This window comes from Sander vitreus, chromosome 11 (assembly GCF_031162955.1).
Source record: "Sander vitreus isolate 19-12246 chromosome 11, sanVit1, whole genome shotgun sequence".
Lineage (NCBI taxonomy): Eukaryota > Metazoa > Chordata > Actinopteri > Perciformes > Percidae > Sander > Sander vitreus.
In genome coordinates this window covers 3,837,343-3,857,083 of record NC_135865.1, presented here as the reverse complement: position 1 = coordinate 3,857,083, position 19,741 = coordinate 3,837,343, and the positions used below count along the sequence as shown (strand labels likewise).

The following is a 19,741-nucleotide window of genomic DNA, read 5'->3' as shown; positions in this document are numbered from 1 at the left end:
GAACTAAATATGGCCCTGATACAGGCTCTATCTGAACTCCTTGAACATGTCAATGTCAATGTCAAATGCTTTCAATAAATTAATTGAAGGAGAAACCAATATAAGTAAACCATAGTGCTGGGCTAATCTGTCTCTGTTGCTACTTGTCTTCTGTCTAAATACAGAATAAAATCAACAAAGCTAAGAGGAGTGAGGGCCTACTCAACAAAACAAGAAACGATTTTGAGACTGGAGCACAAATAATGAAGGCATGCACCAGTAATGCAGAGCTGTAGCTATTCAACAGCACAGTGTGTCTTGGGTTTGTAATTGGCTGGTACAGTGACAGTGAGAGATCATCATCGCAGTCCATATCCTTTCAGTCAATTACAGCTTAGACTTCTTTAAAACTGAAGGGCTAACAAGCTGGGCTCGACCAACCACTTCAGCGGTTTCTCTCAATATTCAGCTCAGAATGCAAGAATAATCATCTGTCCATCAAAAGCATTATCCATCATCAATATTCATGGTAGAGCTGGCTAGTTGACTTCAGAGTCATGCAGTAAGTTCAGGACACATGTTTCTCTCCATTGCAACACATCTCTGCTGTAGGGATGTGCAGAACAAGACTAATTGTTAGCTATATAGTTTCTGAGGGCGCATTTACAGAGACATCACGTCAATGTGCCTGTTGACAGCACATGGAGGAGAGTCGGGTAGAAAGGGCAGCTCCTTCTCCCCGCAGCATTTAAACAGCTTCTCCGTGCAGACTCAAACAGGGCAATTCAGAACTAAAGCATTGGGTGGGTTTATAACGAAAGATATGCAGGGTTTCAGCATATGATTCAGGTAACGTTACTTGTGCCACTGTATAATCTGCTCTCGCCGACATTTCAGCAACACAGTTAATCCCTAACTGTATTTTTCTTGCAGAGGAACATGAAAATAGAATGAACAGAGCAGTGTTGTTTTTGAAAACAGTGCGTTCGGGTTATGTTGCACTTTATGTTGATGGCCTTAGCCTTTAACACACTGACACGTTCCCTTTTGATAAGACACCCAGCCATTTTCCTTTCATTGTATTTACAAAAAAACCTGCACTTTAATTTCAAGTGGAACAACTGATATTGCATTAGGATGTATAATGTAAAAGGCTATTGTTTAAAAGAAAAAGTCTAGTGCTGGTTGAGCTTATGCTTCCCTTTATGTTGATTGCTTTAGTCTATAATGTGGCCATTTTATATAAAAAAATAACAAATCTGCATTTCTATTCTTTTAATACAGTTTTTTCAATAAAGAAGTGTTTATGTTCTTGTTCCGGAATTGTGTTAAGGCTAAACCGAAAACCGTGGTATGAACGGAACCGTGAATTTTTATTAACCGTTTCACTGCTAATATTCACACATCCAGCAGAGCAACATTAGCATTCATTTGGAGTTGTGTTTCTAGCTACTTGACGAATGTAAGTCCCAATATTCACTCTCCTTATAGCTCTGTTTTGGTCTCCACCAACGCATAACCAAAATATTAGTCTCTTTAGCTGCTAAATGCTCCGCTATGTTCACCAGCTAGTCGCTAACTTTATTTGTCTGCCCTTTGGTGCCGAGCATGTAGCGTACAGTGGGTTGTTAGAGATTAATTTGTTGTAAATAGATACTTTTTGTGATGCGTAATATGAGCTAAGTCTGCAAGCCAGGAAACCAAAACAATGAGCAAAAACATGCTAAAAAGAATTTCTCTGTGGATTTGTCACTAATTGTGACATCTGTCAAAGTCCTTAGTCATTTAATAATTTTTTTTAAAACAAATACTACTTAGTGCAGCTTTAGAACTCTACAGTACAGTTAGTGGTGAAGCTCAACAACTGAACATGTAGGCTAACAATAGGTTTGAACCAATTATCCCTGGCGCTCTCTGGTTGACAGCATTCCAATTAGAGAAGGATGTGCAGGCCTGCAGCACAGCTGGATGAGAGGCTCATTATTTGGGTAAATTCTGACATGATTGGTATAAAAGAAGAGTGGTAAGGGACAGTTATGCTTGTTTGATGACCAACAGTGCACTGAAGCATGCCACTTTGAAAATAACCACACCCAAATGAATCCATTTCCAATTCTTAATCAGACAGTAAATCTGTACATCCCAACCATTCAAATTGAATTGCACCCTGGGTAGATTTCTCTCTCTTTGTGGTCCTTTTTAATGTTAGTAACCTTTTGAAGTAGAACACTTTTCATTTAAAATTCAAACAGCCTTAAGCAGGGTGGGTCTGTCAGTGCCCGTTTGTATCCATTGTGCCATGTGTTCCTACCTGGGAGACAGGAATCGTGGACATTTTGACACGTTGTTGAAACAGCACACTCAGAATGCGGTTTTGTTGCTCCAGGTCAAACACACGGGTGCGCAGTTTCACACACTCCTCTTTCAAGTCCTAGAAACCCAGCAAAGAGGAGAAAAACGGACAGATCACTGCGTCTGAGAGGGATATTTCAGAGAACTACACCTGTACCAGATGCTAATTTAACAGGAACAGGACACAATGTTGTATTCATGCAAGATGTACATAACAGTGCTCTAAAACCTGGGCTACTATGTCTACTATCTACTATAAACACAGATCACTGGTGAATCCTCACATTAGAAGTCAAGTCCCAAATCACTGATGTTGAAGTCAGTATTTTAAGATAAGAATTTATTTTGTCAAGTCTAAAGTCATCAGATCCATGACATAAGTCTGACTCGAGTCCATGTCTGGTGGACCATACCTTGTATAAAAGGAATTGATTTGGTAATGCTTTATGGATGATAAAATACTTAAAGTTGCACTTTTCACAGCAGCAACACTTACTTTGAAATCTTTGCACCAACAAAAGGAACCTCAAAGGTTTTTAGATTTTCTTTTACTGTCGAAGCTTGTGAGGTAAGACATGTGCTGCTAATCTTTCTTCCTGTTAGTGACATGTGGTTACTCATCATACTGTAGTGATTTCTAATGTAGACGGTTTCTAATGTCTGACTGGATTACTGACATTGCTACTGAGACAAAGACCAACCTTCTGTGTGAGGAGGGCCTGGACCACCTGGTTAGCCACCTAGAACAGACGTGAAAAAAGACAGTAAACATATGTGAAAATGTAAAAATGGTCATTATTGTAGAGTGGATATCCAAACTTTCTGTGGAGCTTTGAGATGCAGAGAGACTGTAAATGAAAATGACCCAGTACAAACTCCATAGAGGCATGTAAGATGATGTGAGAACAAATTGACAGCATGTTGCATCATAAAGTCAGATTTAGTGAAATCACTCATGCAGCTGCCTGCAGTTACTATGTCCAACGTTATTCTCAGCACATAAATAAACCAAAATATAGTCATAAAAATCTGAACAATCCCTACACAATTGATTTGCTTGTCTTGATGTAACTGGATTTAGACTGACCAAACTTTTATATTCAGATTTTTTACAGAAAGAAGTCATTTTGTAGTTTAGTTTTTAGTTAAAGTGCCCATATTATGAAAAAAACCCACTTTTTCTGGGATTTGGGGTGTTTTTTTGTGTCTCTGGTGCTTCCACATGCATACACACTTGGAAAAAACCCTTCCATGCTGTTTTGAGTGAGATACGGTTTCTGAATGTATCCTGCCTTCAGTCTCCTGGTGAGCTGGTTACAATAGGCAGGGCCGTCTCCGTCATTGGCCGAAACATTTGGTGTGTGCTAACCAATTTAGCTAATACCACATCAGCTAGCTGTTTCTCCAACTTCAGTTAGTACAAGGCAGGATTAGCTGGGAGACTTCTTCTAAACGAGGGCGCACTTCCAACTTTGTGTGGAATACCTGCAGACGAGGGACATGTAAGTAGTTCTATAGTGTTGTAGCAGTGTTTTACCATTGAGAACGAGGTGGCTAAGCGCTAGCAGCGCTAGCTTCTAGCTAGTAGTCCTTACCTAGCTACTGCGCATGTTTGACTCCCAACAAAGCTGGACTAGAAGTGAGATGTCTCACTCTGTAGCTAAAACAGAGAGCTCAACACACAGGGTGAAAAGAGGAGCTGCAGCAATGTGCAGTACAACAAATATATGATGTTTTTTGAAAATTAAACCATGTAAACCTATTCTGATATAACCTCTAAATACTATTATGAACCTGAAAATGAGCATAATGTGGGCACTTTAAAAATAGCATACTCTGAAACGCTTTCTTCTTTCTTGCTTATTTCTGACGCAGACACATACATTATACCTTGACACTGGAATAATAACATAATATATCATATATCTTTTCACTTTTGTGTGCTGAAAAATGATTTCCCTCCGCCTCTTTCATCTATCCATCAAAACGAAGCGCCTCAGCTCATTCAGACCATGACAGGAAGCCTTCTGAATGCTTTGCTCAAAAAACGATTAATGTGCATAATAAGACTGAAAAAGCAAGAGAAGAGAAATTCATCCCGCAGCAAAAACTCTGAAATTTCTGTCCTCAACCAGAATGCGGTAAAATCTCATGGGCAGCAATCTCCATGGTAACAAGTCCATTAGTGAGGCCTGCTAAAAAAAAATAAAGTGGCTGGCTGGAGAGAGATGAGGGGAAGAGATGGATAGACAATCAAAGTGTTGTCATGGAGAAAACAAGAAGAAAGGAGTGCAGGCAGACAACCCAGATGCATGCTGGGAGTCGGTCCTCCTGAGCGGTGAGGCTCACTCTTCCAGCTCTCCAGGCCTCTGTTGTCTGTCCACTTCAATTAGAGATGCTCCTTTCTCTTGGCTTTCCTCTAACACTCCAGATAATAGTCGGAGTGTGGATGTGTGTCTCTTACTAGCTGGAAGCTGACAGTCATCTCTGATTGTCGGAGTCCTGACCAACAGATAACTTTGTTTTTTTAACCTCTTTAACCGCATTAAAAGTTCAAGAAATACTGTTCAACATTTTGGGAAAATTGCCTATTCACTTTCCTTTCAAGAGTGAGGGGAGAACATTTATACCACTATTATATGTGCTTCAAGTCAGGAGCTGCAGTCAGATTAGCATAGCTTAGCATACAACTGGAGGCAGGGGGAAACAGCTAGCCTGGCTCTGTCTAAAGTGAAAACATCCACCAAGCAGCACTTGCAAAACTCTAAATTTGACTAAAACCACCAAAAACAAACAAGCTAAAACGTGTTTATGAGCTTTAGAAGTCTAAAGCTAATTCATTTAACACATTTCATCTTGTTTGAGATCCAAATGAAGAACGCTTTGGTTTTTGTACAGAAAACAAATGATATACAACAAGATAACATATCTAGTGGGAACTCCACTGATTTTACACATCAGAGTCCGTTTGGGGAGCACTAACGTTACTGCATATATGAAAGTTGTGTAAAGACTATTGTGGTACCTGAGGGAGCTGTGTGAAGGCTTATAAATGACCTCAAGTGATGTCACCTGATACCCCGTTTACACCATAGACAGTATATAAGAATGGACCAACAGATCCCGTTGCTCTGGACGGAGACCAGTGAAGGCCATTAGAAGCACTTTTCCGGTGATGGCTGAGCGTTACTGCGCAGCCTCCAACTGAGAGAGACAACGTAAAAGTGACGTGAGCAACCTGTCTGAAAGTTGTAAGTCTTCTGGTAGCTGTGCCAAGAGAAATCTCAATCATTCCCAATCTTGCAGAGACGGAGAGCGTAGGTATATGTAAGGAGATAACATGGACACGGGATAATTATTGCTAACTAAAATGCTAGTTAACATTAGTAATTAAACGTAAACAGCTAATGTAAGTCCAAACTGCCTGAGAGCTTCTCCTGTACTATGCGACAGTAAGTCGCGTGGTTATGACACAATCGTTTTTTTTTACAAAAACGTCTACTACGGAGCCATAATGTGAGATACAAGGTAATGGAGCCTTTTATACATTGACGTGTTTCTTTAGAAATAAACAATGGACAAATAAAGTCTTTAAACGCTTCAGATGTAAAGTTATTCGCTGTCAAAGTGACGTCAAAATGAATGGCAGTCAATGGAATGCTAACGTTGGGTGATCGCTTTGTAGCATCAAAATGGCGCCATAGGAGGTTCGAGCTCTGAAGCGAAGCTTACCCCCTTGGTTTACACGTACATGGTTATTTTGAAAAACGGAGCCATTTCCCTTCGTTTGTGCCCTTCGTTTACATGCAAATAGAGAATTCGCCTCTGAAAACGATTCTTTCTAAAAACTCCGGCCAGAGTGGAGATTTGGGAAAACTTTGTTTGCACGTTGCATGTAAACTGAGACAAACGGAGGTTTAGGCAGCTGAGGAAGTGAGGAAGAGAAGAGAGAGGAAGTGATTCGTTGTTGTGTTGCTATTTTTCGGGATTCTGATTGGCTAACGTGGGCTTGAGCTTCTCGTTACACTGCCACTAGTGTTGTTTTCGTCAACAAAAATTATGACCAAATATCGTCGTCATCGAACCTTAGTCACGTGACGAAAACGAGACGAGACGTGAATGCTTGTCATGTGACGATGACTATAATTAAATGTATAATGCAATATTGTTGACGAATAAAAATGAGACTAAATGTGGTTTACAAAATAAAAACTATGCTAAAATGTCTCTTCATTTTCGTTGAACAAAACGAGACGGTATGATAACGTTTTTTCGTCGTATTATTATTATTACTTTGCAGTAGTTCTGTTCCCTGTGTCTCACTCACTTCAGACTCAGGCGACATTACTTCCTCAAGCCCTGTCGCGGCATTATTTAATTTAGAAGATGCAGCGGAGAGTTAGAGAGTGAGACGAAATGACAACAAAAAACATTAAGTCTGACACAGAGAAAGCTGGGACCGTGGCCGGCCAGCTGGAGTTCGTCTTTGAGAGAAAAAGAATAAAAGGCATTTGGAAAAACTTTCATTACATAGAAGTGGAAAAGAAAACGAATGTGTTGTGGAAAAAGATGGGGAGGAATGCGGCTACAAAATCACAGGAAATCTCAAGGAGGAATCTCAAGCCATTCCATAATGAAATTGAGGTAAGTCAAGACAATAACGTAACGTTACTTTCTATTTTAGAAAGCTAACAACTGGCTGTGGTTAATGTGTCTCATTTCAACGTTAGCTTTAGACATTAGCCACTGGAGCTGAAAACAGAGACAAACGTGTGTGTGTGTGTGTGTGTGTGTGTGTGTGTGTGTGTGTGTGTGTGTGTGTGTGTGTGTGTGTGTGTGTGTATTTGTTTGAGAGAGTGGGTTCTTAGTTCCTACCTGACTGACTCCATGTGTACTAAAGATCCCTTGTTGGCCAACATTTTGGTTTTGTCTATACTACTAGGTACTTATACTATATTGACTGGATTAAATAGAATTGCATTACTAAAAAGAGACTAAAATACAATTTCCATTGACTAAAACTAGACTAAAATAGTCATGGATAATTCTGACTAAAATAAGACTAAAACTAAAATGCTCAGACTTTTAGTCGACTGAAACTTGACTAAAAAGAGTATGAACGTGACTACAACTAATAAAAACTAAAATGACAGCTTGACACAAAGACTAGACTAAAACAAAAATTAAAAAAAGGCCGCCAAAAACAACACTAACTGCCACCTACAGGTTTGGCATGCTCTTGACGACATTGGCGGCATATATACACGGGTACGTGTAAACGAACACTTTTCTGGAAACTGACAGCTGTGCACGATGTTATTTTTGAAAACAGAGAGGTTGAAATGTCCGTTTATGAAAATAGCCGGCCACGTGTAAACGTAGCATGAATCAGCGTTGGTTGGGTCTGAAGACTACAAGTTTGACAGTGAAAAGAATCAGAAGTAAGCTTACCAGACCTCTGTAGCTACTCATCTCTGCTTGAGGCTAGCAACTAGAAGCTACTTTAGCCGCTACTAGCATAACAAACCCCAGAGCTGGCATTGTGGGTAAGCAGCCAGGTTTTGCCAAGGAAGAATAATGCATGAAATAAAAAAGACAGTAGCTCTGGTTCTGCTGCATCAGTTTAGAAACTGTCCATGTTACAGGAGTGCAATGACAGAGCAGTTGAATACTCTCTTAACTAATAAGCTTTAGAGGTTCTGGCAGGCGGATGTTGCTACCTTTGGACAAAGCCAGGCTAGCTGTTTCCTCTAAGCTAACCGCTCTCAGGCTCCAGCTTCATATTAAAGTGATGGTTTGGAGTAATTTCACCCTAGGCTGCTTTGCACCTTGACCTCGAACCAAACAACCCCCCATAAGCTTTTTTCCCTTGTTATAACGTTGGTCGAGTTAGCGTTATCAGCTGGTTAGCTTAGTGCAGGCGCTAATGGATCCATGTGTGTATCTCGTAAATTATCACACTAATAATGGCCGGAATGATACCAAACTTCTACAGCAGTACAAATAGTTTCTGTACTTATAAAACAAGGCATTAGAAAGTTTGTAACTACACCAGAAGTATATTTAAATAACACTTGCCTGACGCGGGTCTCCTCTCGGCTGCTACTGCGCTATCGCGCGGTAGCAGCCGAGAGGAGTATCCATCAGGCAAGTTACTCCAAACCATCACTTTAACCCTACAGACAGGTAGGGAATACGTTATTTTCCTAATTCCTTAGAATATATCAATCAAATCAATCAATCAAATCAATCAAATATCAGATATCAATATGAGTGCAGCTTATCTGATGTCTAACTGTTGTTTTGACGATTTTCTTATTTTCACGCCTGTTGAATAATTGTGTGGTTTCTCTCAACCCTTATTGGATTAGGCTACAGCAAATATAATGCAAGACTGCTTTCTAGAACTGATGTAGGTCTACACAGTACCCTCTGCTGATAGCAGTATGTTGACATTGTGGAAATATGAGAGCAGTGATATTTTGCACAGTGACAATGTTTGCCAGTGCAAATCAGTGCTGAGATACAATGAGTATGGATATGGATAATTTCCAATCGCCTACAAGATAAAAACATTTTAATTCTGTATAAAAATGTACTGTGGGACACTGTGGAGAGTGAAAGTAAAAACAGTCAAGACACATAGTATATTTTACACAGGACATGTCTGTGCTGTGAGAACAGCAACACTCACTTCATCCAGACAGCGTTCATACTGCTTCCTCTGATTGTCGTTTTCCATGGACAGAGCAGAGTTCTCCGCCTGTACAGACAAAACACAAACAGGCAAACTGCATGATTTACAGTAATTACTTTTGAAGATTTTGCCAGGTCAATAACCAAATAGAATTCAGAGAAAGTTGTATAGGTAAGGTTTCACATCTCAGCTGAAAGTCAAATACACTTGTTAAACATTATGGTCATTCCTGCGAAACAATTTTTTTTTTATATGATAACTGTGAGCTTTTGATATGTTTTTCTCTCTCAGACAGACAGAGGAGCAGGCAGACAGATAGATCAAGAGGCTCCCTCCCTGCAGCACAGCAGGATTTGCAGGTTCACTGGAGAAAGATGGTTTTAAATGAATGATGCTTTAAATTGCAGGCATTCAAACTTCACTGTGCCTGCTACCCCAGGTATAATTTAATTACTGACAGAGGTTTTGCACAACAGGGAACAGAAACCATTCCGGGAACTCAGGAGGTGACTTTCCACTGACATGATTAATCCAGTAAATCTTGAAGTCTCGGTTACCTGAGATGGCTTGTTTTCACTTAAGTGCTGAAGGCTACTCCTCTGAACAAAATGGTTCACAGATAATGACAGGAGCGAGCAGGGTTCACCTCACACAGCTCAACGTCGGCTTCAAACTAACCCAAGGTGATAGCCAAAGATAATCAACACAGTATTTTAAGTTGGTTCAATGACCGGCTGCTGAAATGACTAATGTCCTGAGACTGATCACAATGAACCACACAACAGCGTATGGATTCTTCTGACTGAGCAGTCTTTTCTTTGGACCGAATCTTAAGAGTGTTTAAAAGGCCACTGATCAGCCTGAAGGCTTGCAGCCGGTGTGTAAAGGTCATGGAAGTCCACGTTATGAGTGTGAACTTTAAGCGTTATATAGTAGCCATATATAGTAGTCTATGTGTTGTGTGAGCTCACTCACACTTGCTATTTATATGACAGTAGATCACATTTACAAATAAGCATGATTGATTAACATGTTATACTGTACAGTATATTGCAAGTTTAAATCTTGTTTTTCATTTGTCAAACAACATTGTATTTAGGCTTAAATTTTTTTTGCGTCTGCATAGTCTATATCCACGACGTTTCATTTACAGGATTGTTCCGGTGTTGCTGGAGGTTCCACCGGATGTCCCTCATTTCGGCCGGATGTCCGTCCCCTTCCTCTTTCTTTGTGTTGGCGTTCTAAACTCTCTCTAAAGATCTCTGCAGGGTAAATCCAGACAGCTAGCTAGACAATCTGTCCAATCTGACTTTTCTGTTGCACGACTAAAACTACTTTTGAACGTACACATGTTCCACCAAAACAAGTACCTTCCCGAGGGTAATTTGCAGAGGCATTGTTGCTCCATCCGGCGCTTAGTGCCGCCCATGACTATTGTCTTGGGCGTGTATTGTCTTTTACATGCCAATAAACCAGAGCACGTTTTTCTCCCATCCCAGAATGCTGTGTGGACCCTCCTCCGCAGCCCTGTGGAGATAGATCTGGCAATGCGAGACTAGCCTCTGCATAATGTATTACTTCTGCAAAAATTATCCAGAATGTAAAAAATAAATCACTTGCAAAGATGTAAATGTTTGGCAGTGTGCTTACCGCTCCCTCATCCTTGTTTTTGCACAGTTGACATTGTTGATCTGCAGCAAGCATTGCATCAATCAGTGTTTTAGGCTTAACTGTCAAATTCCACTGAATATTTGTTTTTGGTTGAGGAGCTGAGAGGAGTTAGCGACTTCTCCTCAGTCAAAAAGCACAGCAAGCACAGTTTGTTTTTATTATTCATCTTTTCAGTCTTAATTGTGGTTCTTGGAGCATTTTGTTTGCCTTTTTCGTGGTAGATTATATAGAAGGTACCCAACTGTGCCATAATGACTGGAATGTAGTTTCCAACTAAATGGAAAACCTCGTAATGTTTCTCCAGTTCAGCGTTAAAGTTTAATTACAAATGTGGATGAAATAAAGGCAGCCACCATGAAGAGGCAACGGCATAAAAACCACAAAATACACTCCGAATGATCCATTAGGGTCAACCAAGTAAACAAGAAAATTGATGTAATTTAAGGCGGCACTTTATTCTAAAAGATCATTACTAATGACAGAGTGGTTATGCAGGCTTTCTTAAGTATTGGACCATAGTATTAAGACAGGAAATTAAATATCTCTTAAATGGTGATGTGGTGGATGTTAAAAATTCGGCAAGCAACCATGCTGGTAATTACTTGAACTTGAACACAATTATTGTGACGTTATGCAGGATGCAACATTAAAGCCTTTGCAGTTGATGCACATACGGTATAGTTTGCAATCAATCATTTACTAAAATAATGAAAATCTGCCAATGTATTTGCTGTTTGGTCAGTTTGATTTGAATCCTTTGCTTGGGTTTCTCTCTTTATTTAAAGGCTTTTAGCAGAGTGATACAAGTCTTAGCCAGATATGCCATATATTGTTATTTTTAGAATAAGTTGGGCAACTAATGGTTGGACCATACATGATTTAGGACAATCTCTGGGATTATTAATATATATTTTTTTTAAGTAAATTTTTGTGGTCAAGTTTTCAACACACAGTAAATATGAATCAATAGAGGAGAGTGTCACCATTCCAGGAATATAAGAACCATGCTGATGGGATACTGACCTTTAGAAATGTAAAAAAAAGATATGATGGATTTTGTCACTCCTATTATTACACTTTGTCTTACTTCTGTTTGGGGAGCAAGCAAGTTCTCATTTTTCATGATGTTTGGGTGGTGTAAACTGGACGTACGGTGTTGCCATGGATTTAGTTACGCTGTGGTCTACAACTTCAGCCCTGCTTTTTTAGCCAATACTTATTTACATGTTGGCAAATTGGTAACCTTGAAAGCATGCCGAATTAGCTATTAGCAGTTCCTGTTTGTAATGTAACCATGGATGTACAGACAACTATCAATGGAATACTTTGATACTAAAGACAACTTCCAAACATGATGATTCTAAGTTCTGGAGTTATAAGGAATGTCTTATTTGCATTATTTCTATTTCATATGTACTGTTAGTTATTGACTTTGAATCTTGTTAGCATGATGTTAGCTTTCTGGCTCATAACTGAGCCATAGGGTTCTTTGAGCTGAGCAAACTAGAAATATCTCCTGTTTCCAGGTTGTAGCTAAGGTCTGTCCTATTTACTGAAGTAGTGAAAAAAGTGACTTTCTGGGCTGGTGTGACTGTGTTTTTGTTTTTTTTCCCCCCTCATTTGGTTGCTTGCAGTGTGGCTGGTGTGTTTTTGTTTTCCCGCCTTTCCCTAACGTCATTTTCCACAGTGTGTGGACACGCCTCCTCCTGCTGCCTTCTTCTCGCACCTGGTTCCAATTCACTAATCAACTCACCTGCTACTCATCAGGTCATCAACCTCCTTTAAAGATCAGTGTGACCGGCTGCTCGATGCAGGATTGTTACTTACCTTGAGTATGAGTTCTTTGCTGCTCTCGCTAGTGGTTTCTTGTTCTGAGTTTTTGCTTTGCTCTAACTTGTCTGTTTCCTTTTACTCACCTCCAGCAACCACCAGATCTTAGACCCAGTCAGCTCCACTCCAGTCTCCTGCTTCTACAAACCGTGATCTCCTCGCCACACTCCGCTACCAGTTCCTACCACTACGGACCTGTTCATCGCCTACCACAAGTTATTTTTTGACAAATAAATATTTTTCTTTTTTCACTACTCCAGTGTCCGCGTCTGAGTTCTGTCCCCCAAATCTGACAATTGGATGATAATGATCGTTCCAGGTATTAGTCAAGCCTTCAGGTTTTAGCAGGGGAAAAAAAGTTATTGTTTGAAAAAAACCATTAGATAAAATGCATGCAAGTGAGCATGGTATGGGGGGATAATGCCTTTCGAGATGTCAATTGTCAGGTATTAATGGACTCCGCTGCGCGTCAGAAGGTTATGGCCTCCCCGTCATCCATTAATTTATGCTAATGGTAACATCGGGCATTATCCCTTATATTAGTCCTGGACATTCAGAGTTGAATAATACACAACAAAAAAAATGAACATACCAGCACACCGCACAGTGAATGTCACATGAGTCATTGCAGGAGTTCAGTATTTACCTCAGTGATTCATGCAGACACCTCATGTTTCAGCTATTGCAGCTTTAAAAATATATCCAGAGATCAGCAGTGAGGTATGACATCCAAAAACCATCCCGCTCAACTAACACCACCTACGGCAACACCACTACCAACAATAGTAGACTTTTTCTGGGTTTAACAAGTTCACTCCTAATCAGCCATGAATTACTTTTTTCATATATATATATTTTGTAAAGGAGCGTCGTGGTTACAGCAAAGGCTCTACTGTATGTGGTAAAAAGATTAATTATGAAATTCTGCAGGTCAACATGTATGTTCCCCGGCCTTAAGGTAAAGCACAATTGTCATTAATGATTACATTTTTAAAAACAACAAATGTGACCACAAAATCACATCAAACAAAACAAAGCTTTAAAGGTGCTGTAGGTAGGATTGTGAAGATCCAGGACTTAGCCAAAAAGTTTGAACATCGACATCTTCTCAGTCCCTCCCGTCTTTCCGCTAAAGCCCAAACGGTCTCCTAAGCCCCTCCCCCCAGAAGGTAGAATGAATGCGTGTGCATGAGCAGTGATTGACACGCAGTTAGACACCCCCCCTGGCCCTGATTGGTGCATCTGAACAGGGAGTGGTGGATTTTTGTAAATCACACTACAGGCTGTAGGTGGAGCCAGAGGAGCTGGAGTTCTTTTTTTAAATGACCTGCTTCATGTAGTTCTACTGGAACATAGGGTCAGTTTCAGCAAATATGACAGAAAGTTAGTTTATAAGTCTTACCTACTACACCTTTAAGTTCTGCAAAGTTAAGTAAATATGTTACCTTTAGGCTATGTTTTGCAGTAGATAAAAAAAGTATGAGTAATAATGGCTGGGAGAGCTCTCAACAGATGGTAAGTCCTATTACCTTTAGCAGGGAAGGTGTGACAGAGAGGCACACTGTACACTCACTGGAACACTGGCAGCTAATGTTAACTACCCTGTCAGCATTTTAATTATCACCTCCTGGATATGAATAACTCCTTTGTATCCTGCTGTTTGTGTCATGCCCCTGGGACTGCTCTCCAACTTAATGGGGTCTCATTTTCAAAGATGGATAAAGGCATGATGACACAATGATTGTGCTTGTTTCTCCTCTACGTGGCTCACTGGTATTTTCAAATGAAGCTATGCAGACTCCATGAATGACACGTGACGGTGGTTAAGGATCATTCCATTCAAACAAGTTAATGCTTTTAAATTCACAACTGACAGGTTCCATGTTCCAGTGTTCTTGAGGAGTTCATTATGTATTTACCTTAGGCAGCTGTTGAATTATTTTTTGTGTATATTCGATTTCACTAATGATTTAAATGTGGCCTAGCCCTCAGCTAGCAAGTTTTTCACAAACCCAGTCCGACACGACAAAAATAGCAATTCAAAGCTGTAGCACAGGGCTTTGCAGCAGATTTCTGCAGGATGCCTAAATCAGGGGTCTTCAACATTTTTGGGCCAAGGACCCCTCAGCTGAAAAAAAGAAACGGAGCAGGGACCCCCTACTATATATAATGTATAATATTAAGTTGCATATTAAACTGGACCTACAGTCATGTGAAAAAATTAGGACACCCATGCTAAAGTTGACTATAAAGAGGAATAAAAAAAATCATCTTTTGGAAATTGATCTTAATGCCTTAATTAAAAAAATGAGGAAAAATCCAATCTTTAAGGACACCAATTTTCTTTGTGAATGAATAATGTATCGTAAATAAATAAATGTTCTTCCTTAAAATACAGGGGGCATAAGTCAGTACACACCTATGTCAAATTCCCATAGAGGCAGGGAGATGTTTATTTTTAAAGGCCAGTTATTTCATGGATCCAGGATACTATGATCCTGATAAAGTTCCTTTGGCCTTTGGAATTAAAATAGCCCCTCATCATCACATACCCTTCATCATACCTAGAGATTAGCATGGGGTACTTTCCATAAGATCATCTCTCAATGCAAATCAAACCAGCCATTAGGCTAACTGAAATAAAACCATATTAATCTCTAGGTATGATGAAGGGTATGTGATGATGAGGGGCTATTTTAATTCCAAAGGCCAAAGGAACTTTATCAGGATCATAGTATCCTGGATCCATGAAATAACTGGCCTTTAAAAATAAACATCTCCCTGCCTCTATGGGAATATAACATAGGGGTGTACTGACTTATGCCCCCTGTATTTTAAGGAAGATCATTTATTTATTTACGATACAGTATTCATTCACAAAGAAAATTGGTGTCCTTAAAGATTGGATTTTTCCTCATTTTTTTAATTAAGACATTAAGATCAATTTCCTAAAGATGATTTTTTTATTCCTCTTTTTAGTCAACTTTAGCATGGGTGTCCTGATTTGTTCACATGACTGTACACTAACGTGTATGGTGGCCTACAGCCTTTAGATATACCTTTTTATGGCGTATACAATACTAAGCTATTAAAATAATTGTTGACATATTGTACATATTCATATACATATACATCATGTTTTAATGTTAAAATGTGGAACAGTGAATACTAAAGCTTAACTGTATCTGTGGATGTTAACCTTAAAAAATTATTTATCTTTACAAATATGTTGGTTTCATGTTAATGTATGTTTTCATATATATATATATATATATATATATATATATATATATATATATATATATATATATATACACACACACACACACACACACACACACACACACACATTTATATTTAAACTATCAAACAGCAACTCTGAGGACTGAACTGAGGACTCCTGAACCCCCTGTTGCAGATGTCTGGCCTAAAGGTTTTGATGCAGGTCTGTAAGAAACTTTTTTTTTACTGAGCATGCCAAATCATTTTGATAGAGGGCCAGATTTGGTCCACAGGCCACAGTTTGCTGACCTGTGCTATAGTGAAAGTGAAAAAAAAGTGCTAATTAGTTTATCGATCAGCACAGCAGCCAGTCAGAGTCGCAGTGTTAGCGATAGGCTAACGCCATGGCACTATTGTAACAGCCTTACCCACCCTGTAATCCTTCAGAAATAGAAATAAAACAAACCAAAAAGAAATCTTGTAGTGATCAGACAGAGCATTATGTAACCAGTATAATAATGTTGCTTGGAAAAACAGCCTTGTGTGCCCAATTAATCCCAAGTCTCTAAAGATATCTGATGAAATACATCTAATTAAGAAAAACATTTGGTACTCTCAATATATCCATCAATCTGACATTTCAGGGCGGTGGAACAAAAAGAGTAGTGGGGAAATGGGGAACAGTTTGGGGGGTGCGGGGTGGGGGGGGGGGGTAAAGAATTGGACCATGCAATCCACTTTACCTCCAGGGCTCGGAGTCGCTCCAGCAGGGGATTGCTGTCCTTTGAGTTTTCCTCTGAGCCTGCGCCGGCCTCGGGCCAGGCAGGCATCTCTGCTGCTGGGGCTGTGGGACCCTCCAGACTGCCCTGCTGCTTCCACATTTCCTCCAGGAGTTTATCCTGAAATGCAGAGAGAGCGGAGAAAGATGCATGCCTTAAAGTCACAGAGAAATGGAAAAATATAAATTCGTCATCATAGTGGGCTCCAGGTATAATAGCAATACATCTTGATAAACAACACACTGAATGCTGCCACTGCTGCATATATAAAAGGTCCGGTAGACACACGAACCCCGGTAATTGTCTCCCGCAATAACAACAGACTAGTTATAACCAACCTCATGTGTGTAGAAGTGTGTGTGGTTATTGTGTAGCAGTCGGGTGTCATCTGCCCATGATTTGATGAAGGTAAACACAGTGGACGGCCGTGTGTAATGGCACTTCTCTGCTTCAGATTTCTCAACATACGTGTCCTTTCGCCTTCAGATAGCTGCAGCGATTTAATGAACTGAAGTATAAAGTAGTATAAAGTATAAAGCAGCAGTGGACGGCAGGTACTGGAAGAATCACTCATATTCATTTATACTGTAGATCAAAGCAGAGTGATTTACCGGCTTTCCGATGCCAATTTAAACACATCTACTGGTTGTAGAGTGATTAATTAAAATGGTTTATTTACATTTCAAGCATTATTCTGTTACTGCTGCACATTTGCTTCCAGTATTTAGTTTGCCCCAGATGATAAGTGGCAGCAGAGCGACGTTGCTCCAGACTCAGGAAAGTAACGAGCACGGTCTAACCCATGGCTTGCGCTGGTTGTTGTTCTGCCACAAAACTAGAGATGTTCTGATACCGATACCAGTATCGGTATCGGCTCCGATACTGCCTAAAACGCTGGTATCGGTATCGGGAAGTACTGGAGTTTATGCACCGATCCGATACCACGTAATAAAGCCCTAAAGAAAAAATACGTTAAAGTAGTTTTATTTATGTTATTTTTCCGTTATAACTGACTGTCAAACTGGAGAATAAAAGAACGTTCTGGGGCATTCATTGTTTGTGTTTGTTCATGTTTCACAAAGAGTTTAACCTGAGCCAGACCGACAACAAAGATAGAAATCATATCACATCCATACAGGGATAGTAGTATACAGTTGTTAAAACATAATAAAATATATGACACACTGGTATTGGATCGGTACTCGGTATCGGCCGATACGCAAGTTCAGGTATCGGAATTAGGTATCGGGAAGCAAAAAATGGTATCGGACCATCTCTACACAAAACAGGGCCCTGAAGCGGTCTCTTCATAGGTAAGCTGTGTGGACATGTTCGGACCAGTCCACGAGGTCACAACACTGTAACGGTATGCGGCCATTTGCACAGAGCCTACGCGCACACCCTCTGATGACAACATTTTAGTCACGCGGACTCCAGCGGACTCTTGCGTACTCCCAGATGCAGGGGCATGATAATTGCGGCTTCAAGGGCAGAAGGAGCCTCTGTAAGGGATTGATAAGATGAGTTCTTGTAACGGCTTTTAAAGTGGAATGTATTTATGGACAGAGAGCAGCAGCACTGGGGCAAAAATGATTTTTACATGTCCTTGTGATTATGCATTTGCAAGAAAGTGATTCAGTTGAAGCCTTGACTTTCCTCTGAATAGTTCATGTGTCCCTCAAAGTAATTTATTAAATATGTATTGACTTAGATTTCGGATTTTGAGTCAGGCTTAAAGCGCTAACTACAGGACATTTACATGGTTTTAAAATAAGTCAGGTTTCATCCCAATGTACCGGACGTCAGTATAAAATTGGCAAAAACAAATACATGCAAAAACTAGACACAGAAATAAATAGACTCTGTATTGTCATGTCATATCAGTAGATACGTGACATTGCCAGCATTTATTGTTTCGATGCATAAAGCTCAGTGGGACATGGTGAACAGTTTTTGAAACCATGCATCACTCCAGAAGTCCGTTTTTGAAGTCTCTAGAGAATCCCTCTTTCATATTTTCTTAGATTTCTTAGACACATTGTAACATGTACAAGAAAAAAACATAATCCTGCCACTTACATTACCATCTTGACAGAGCTTATTATAAACGTGGCTTGAAACATGAAGCCATCATCTGAAAAAGACTAGGGAAGGTAAGATCACTAGTATATCTAATGGTCAAACAACTCTATGGTTTTCTAAAGTGTTATATTAGCAATTTGAATGATGAAAAGTGGAAAAATCAGTTGTTCACATATTTTACAGTTCTGTAATTCCTCTATAGTGCAAAAAACCTGCTTAAACTATTGTTTCACTTGGTCATATACCCTTTTTGCCAATTCAGAACAAGTACTTCAGTTTCCAGATATACATTTCATTTGATTTAAATCAAAATAGTGGGAGCAAGAACAACATAAACGTCACATCAATGTTGAAAAAACCAAACCGATATTAATGAACTCAAACCAACCCGTTCACTCCCAACGTGTCAAATACTGACGGAATACCAACGCAAAAAAAAATCATCCTTTAGCGTCTGTATGGAACGCACCAGGCAGAGCAGCAGCTTGACTCGCGGCGCTGTCAAGGCTCTGACACACCAACCCGACGGCCGATCTTCGGCAGAAAAGGCAGTTGGACTGACTGCCTCCCCGAGTTGGTCAAAAAAGTGCCTAAGCGACGCCGACTTGAGCGTACGTTCTGCACGTGCGCGAGACGTAATATGTCTCCATAACAGCAGGCGGCGCTAATCTGTGTCTGTTATCGCCCAAAAAATGAAAACCGGCAGCTGATTGGACGAACACGTCACATGGGTCTGGCTGCTCCCGGATTTTACAACCGAGCATAATGGCGGCTCGTTCGGAATACATTCTCATATTTTACAAAGATAGTTCACTGAAATGTGTTTCTGAAAACATTTTAAGTGAGAAATAGGCCGTGCAGTTGCTGAATCTGTCTTCATTTCAGATCAACAAAGGTCAGTTTAAAAGATTTTCGTCAGATTTTGAGAGGCGTTAGTCACGCTCATCCCGCTCGTCATTTCCAGGTTAGCGCTCCACCAATCAGGTTGGCTATTGAGTCCGACTGCCCGCATTCCGATTCAACATGTCAAATCGGCCCAAATGAAGGCCGACGGCTCCTCTGACTGACGACGGCACGGAACACACCGAACAGACTCAAGTCACTGACCTCGCCAGACTGTCCAACGGCC

General features: G+C 40.1%; 1 protein-coding gene across 3 annotated transcripts in view; it reads right to left on the bottom strand.

Annotated features, from left to right (window-relative positions):
- LOC144525988 (nck-associated protein 5-like) overlaps positions 1–19,741 on the bottom strand; it is a 94,031-nt gene that overhangs the window by 42,345 nt on the left and 31,945 nt on the right. For all 3 annotated transcript variants that reach the window (XM_078263105.1, XM_078263103.1, XM_078263102.1), the window contains 4 exons: positions 16,495–16,650; positions 9,026–9,094; positions 3,033–3,071; positions 2,291–2,410 (listed from right to left, as the gene is read on the bottom strand). In XM_078263105.1, coding sequence (XP_078119231.1) covers positions 2,291–2,410; positions 3,033–3,071; positions 9,026–9,094; positions 16,495–16,650 — 384 coding nt within the window. The remainder of the gene's footprint in view (positions 1–2,290; positions 2,411–3,032; positions 3,072–9,025; positions 9,095–16,494; positions 16,651–19,741) is intronic.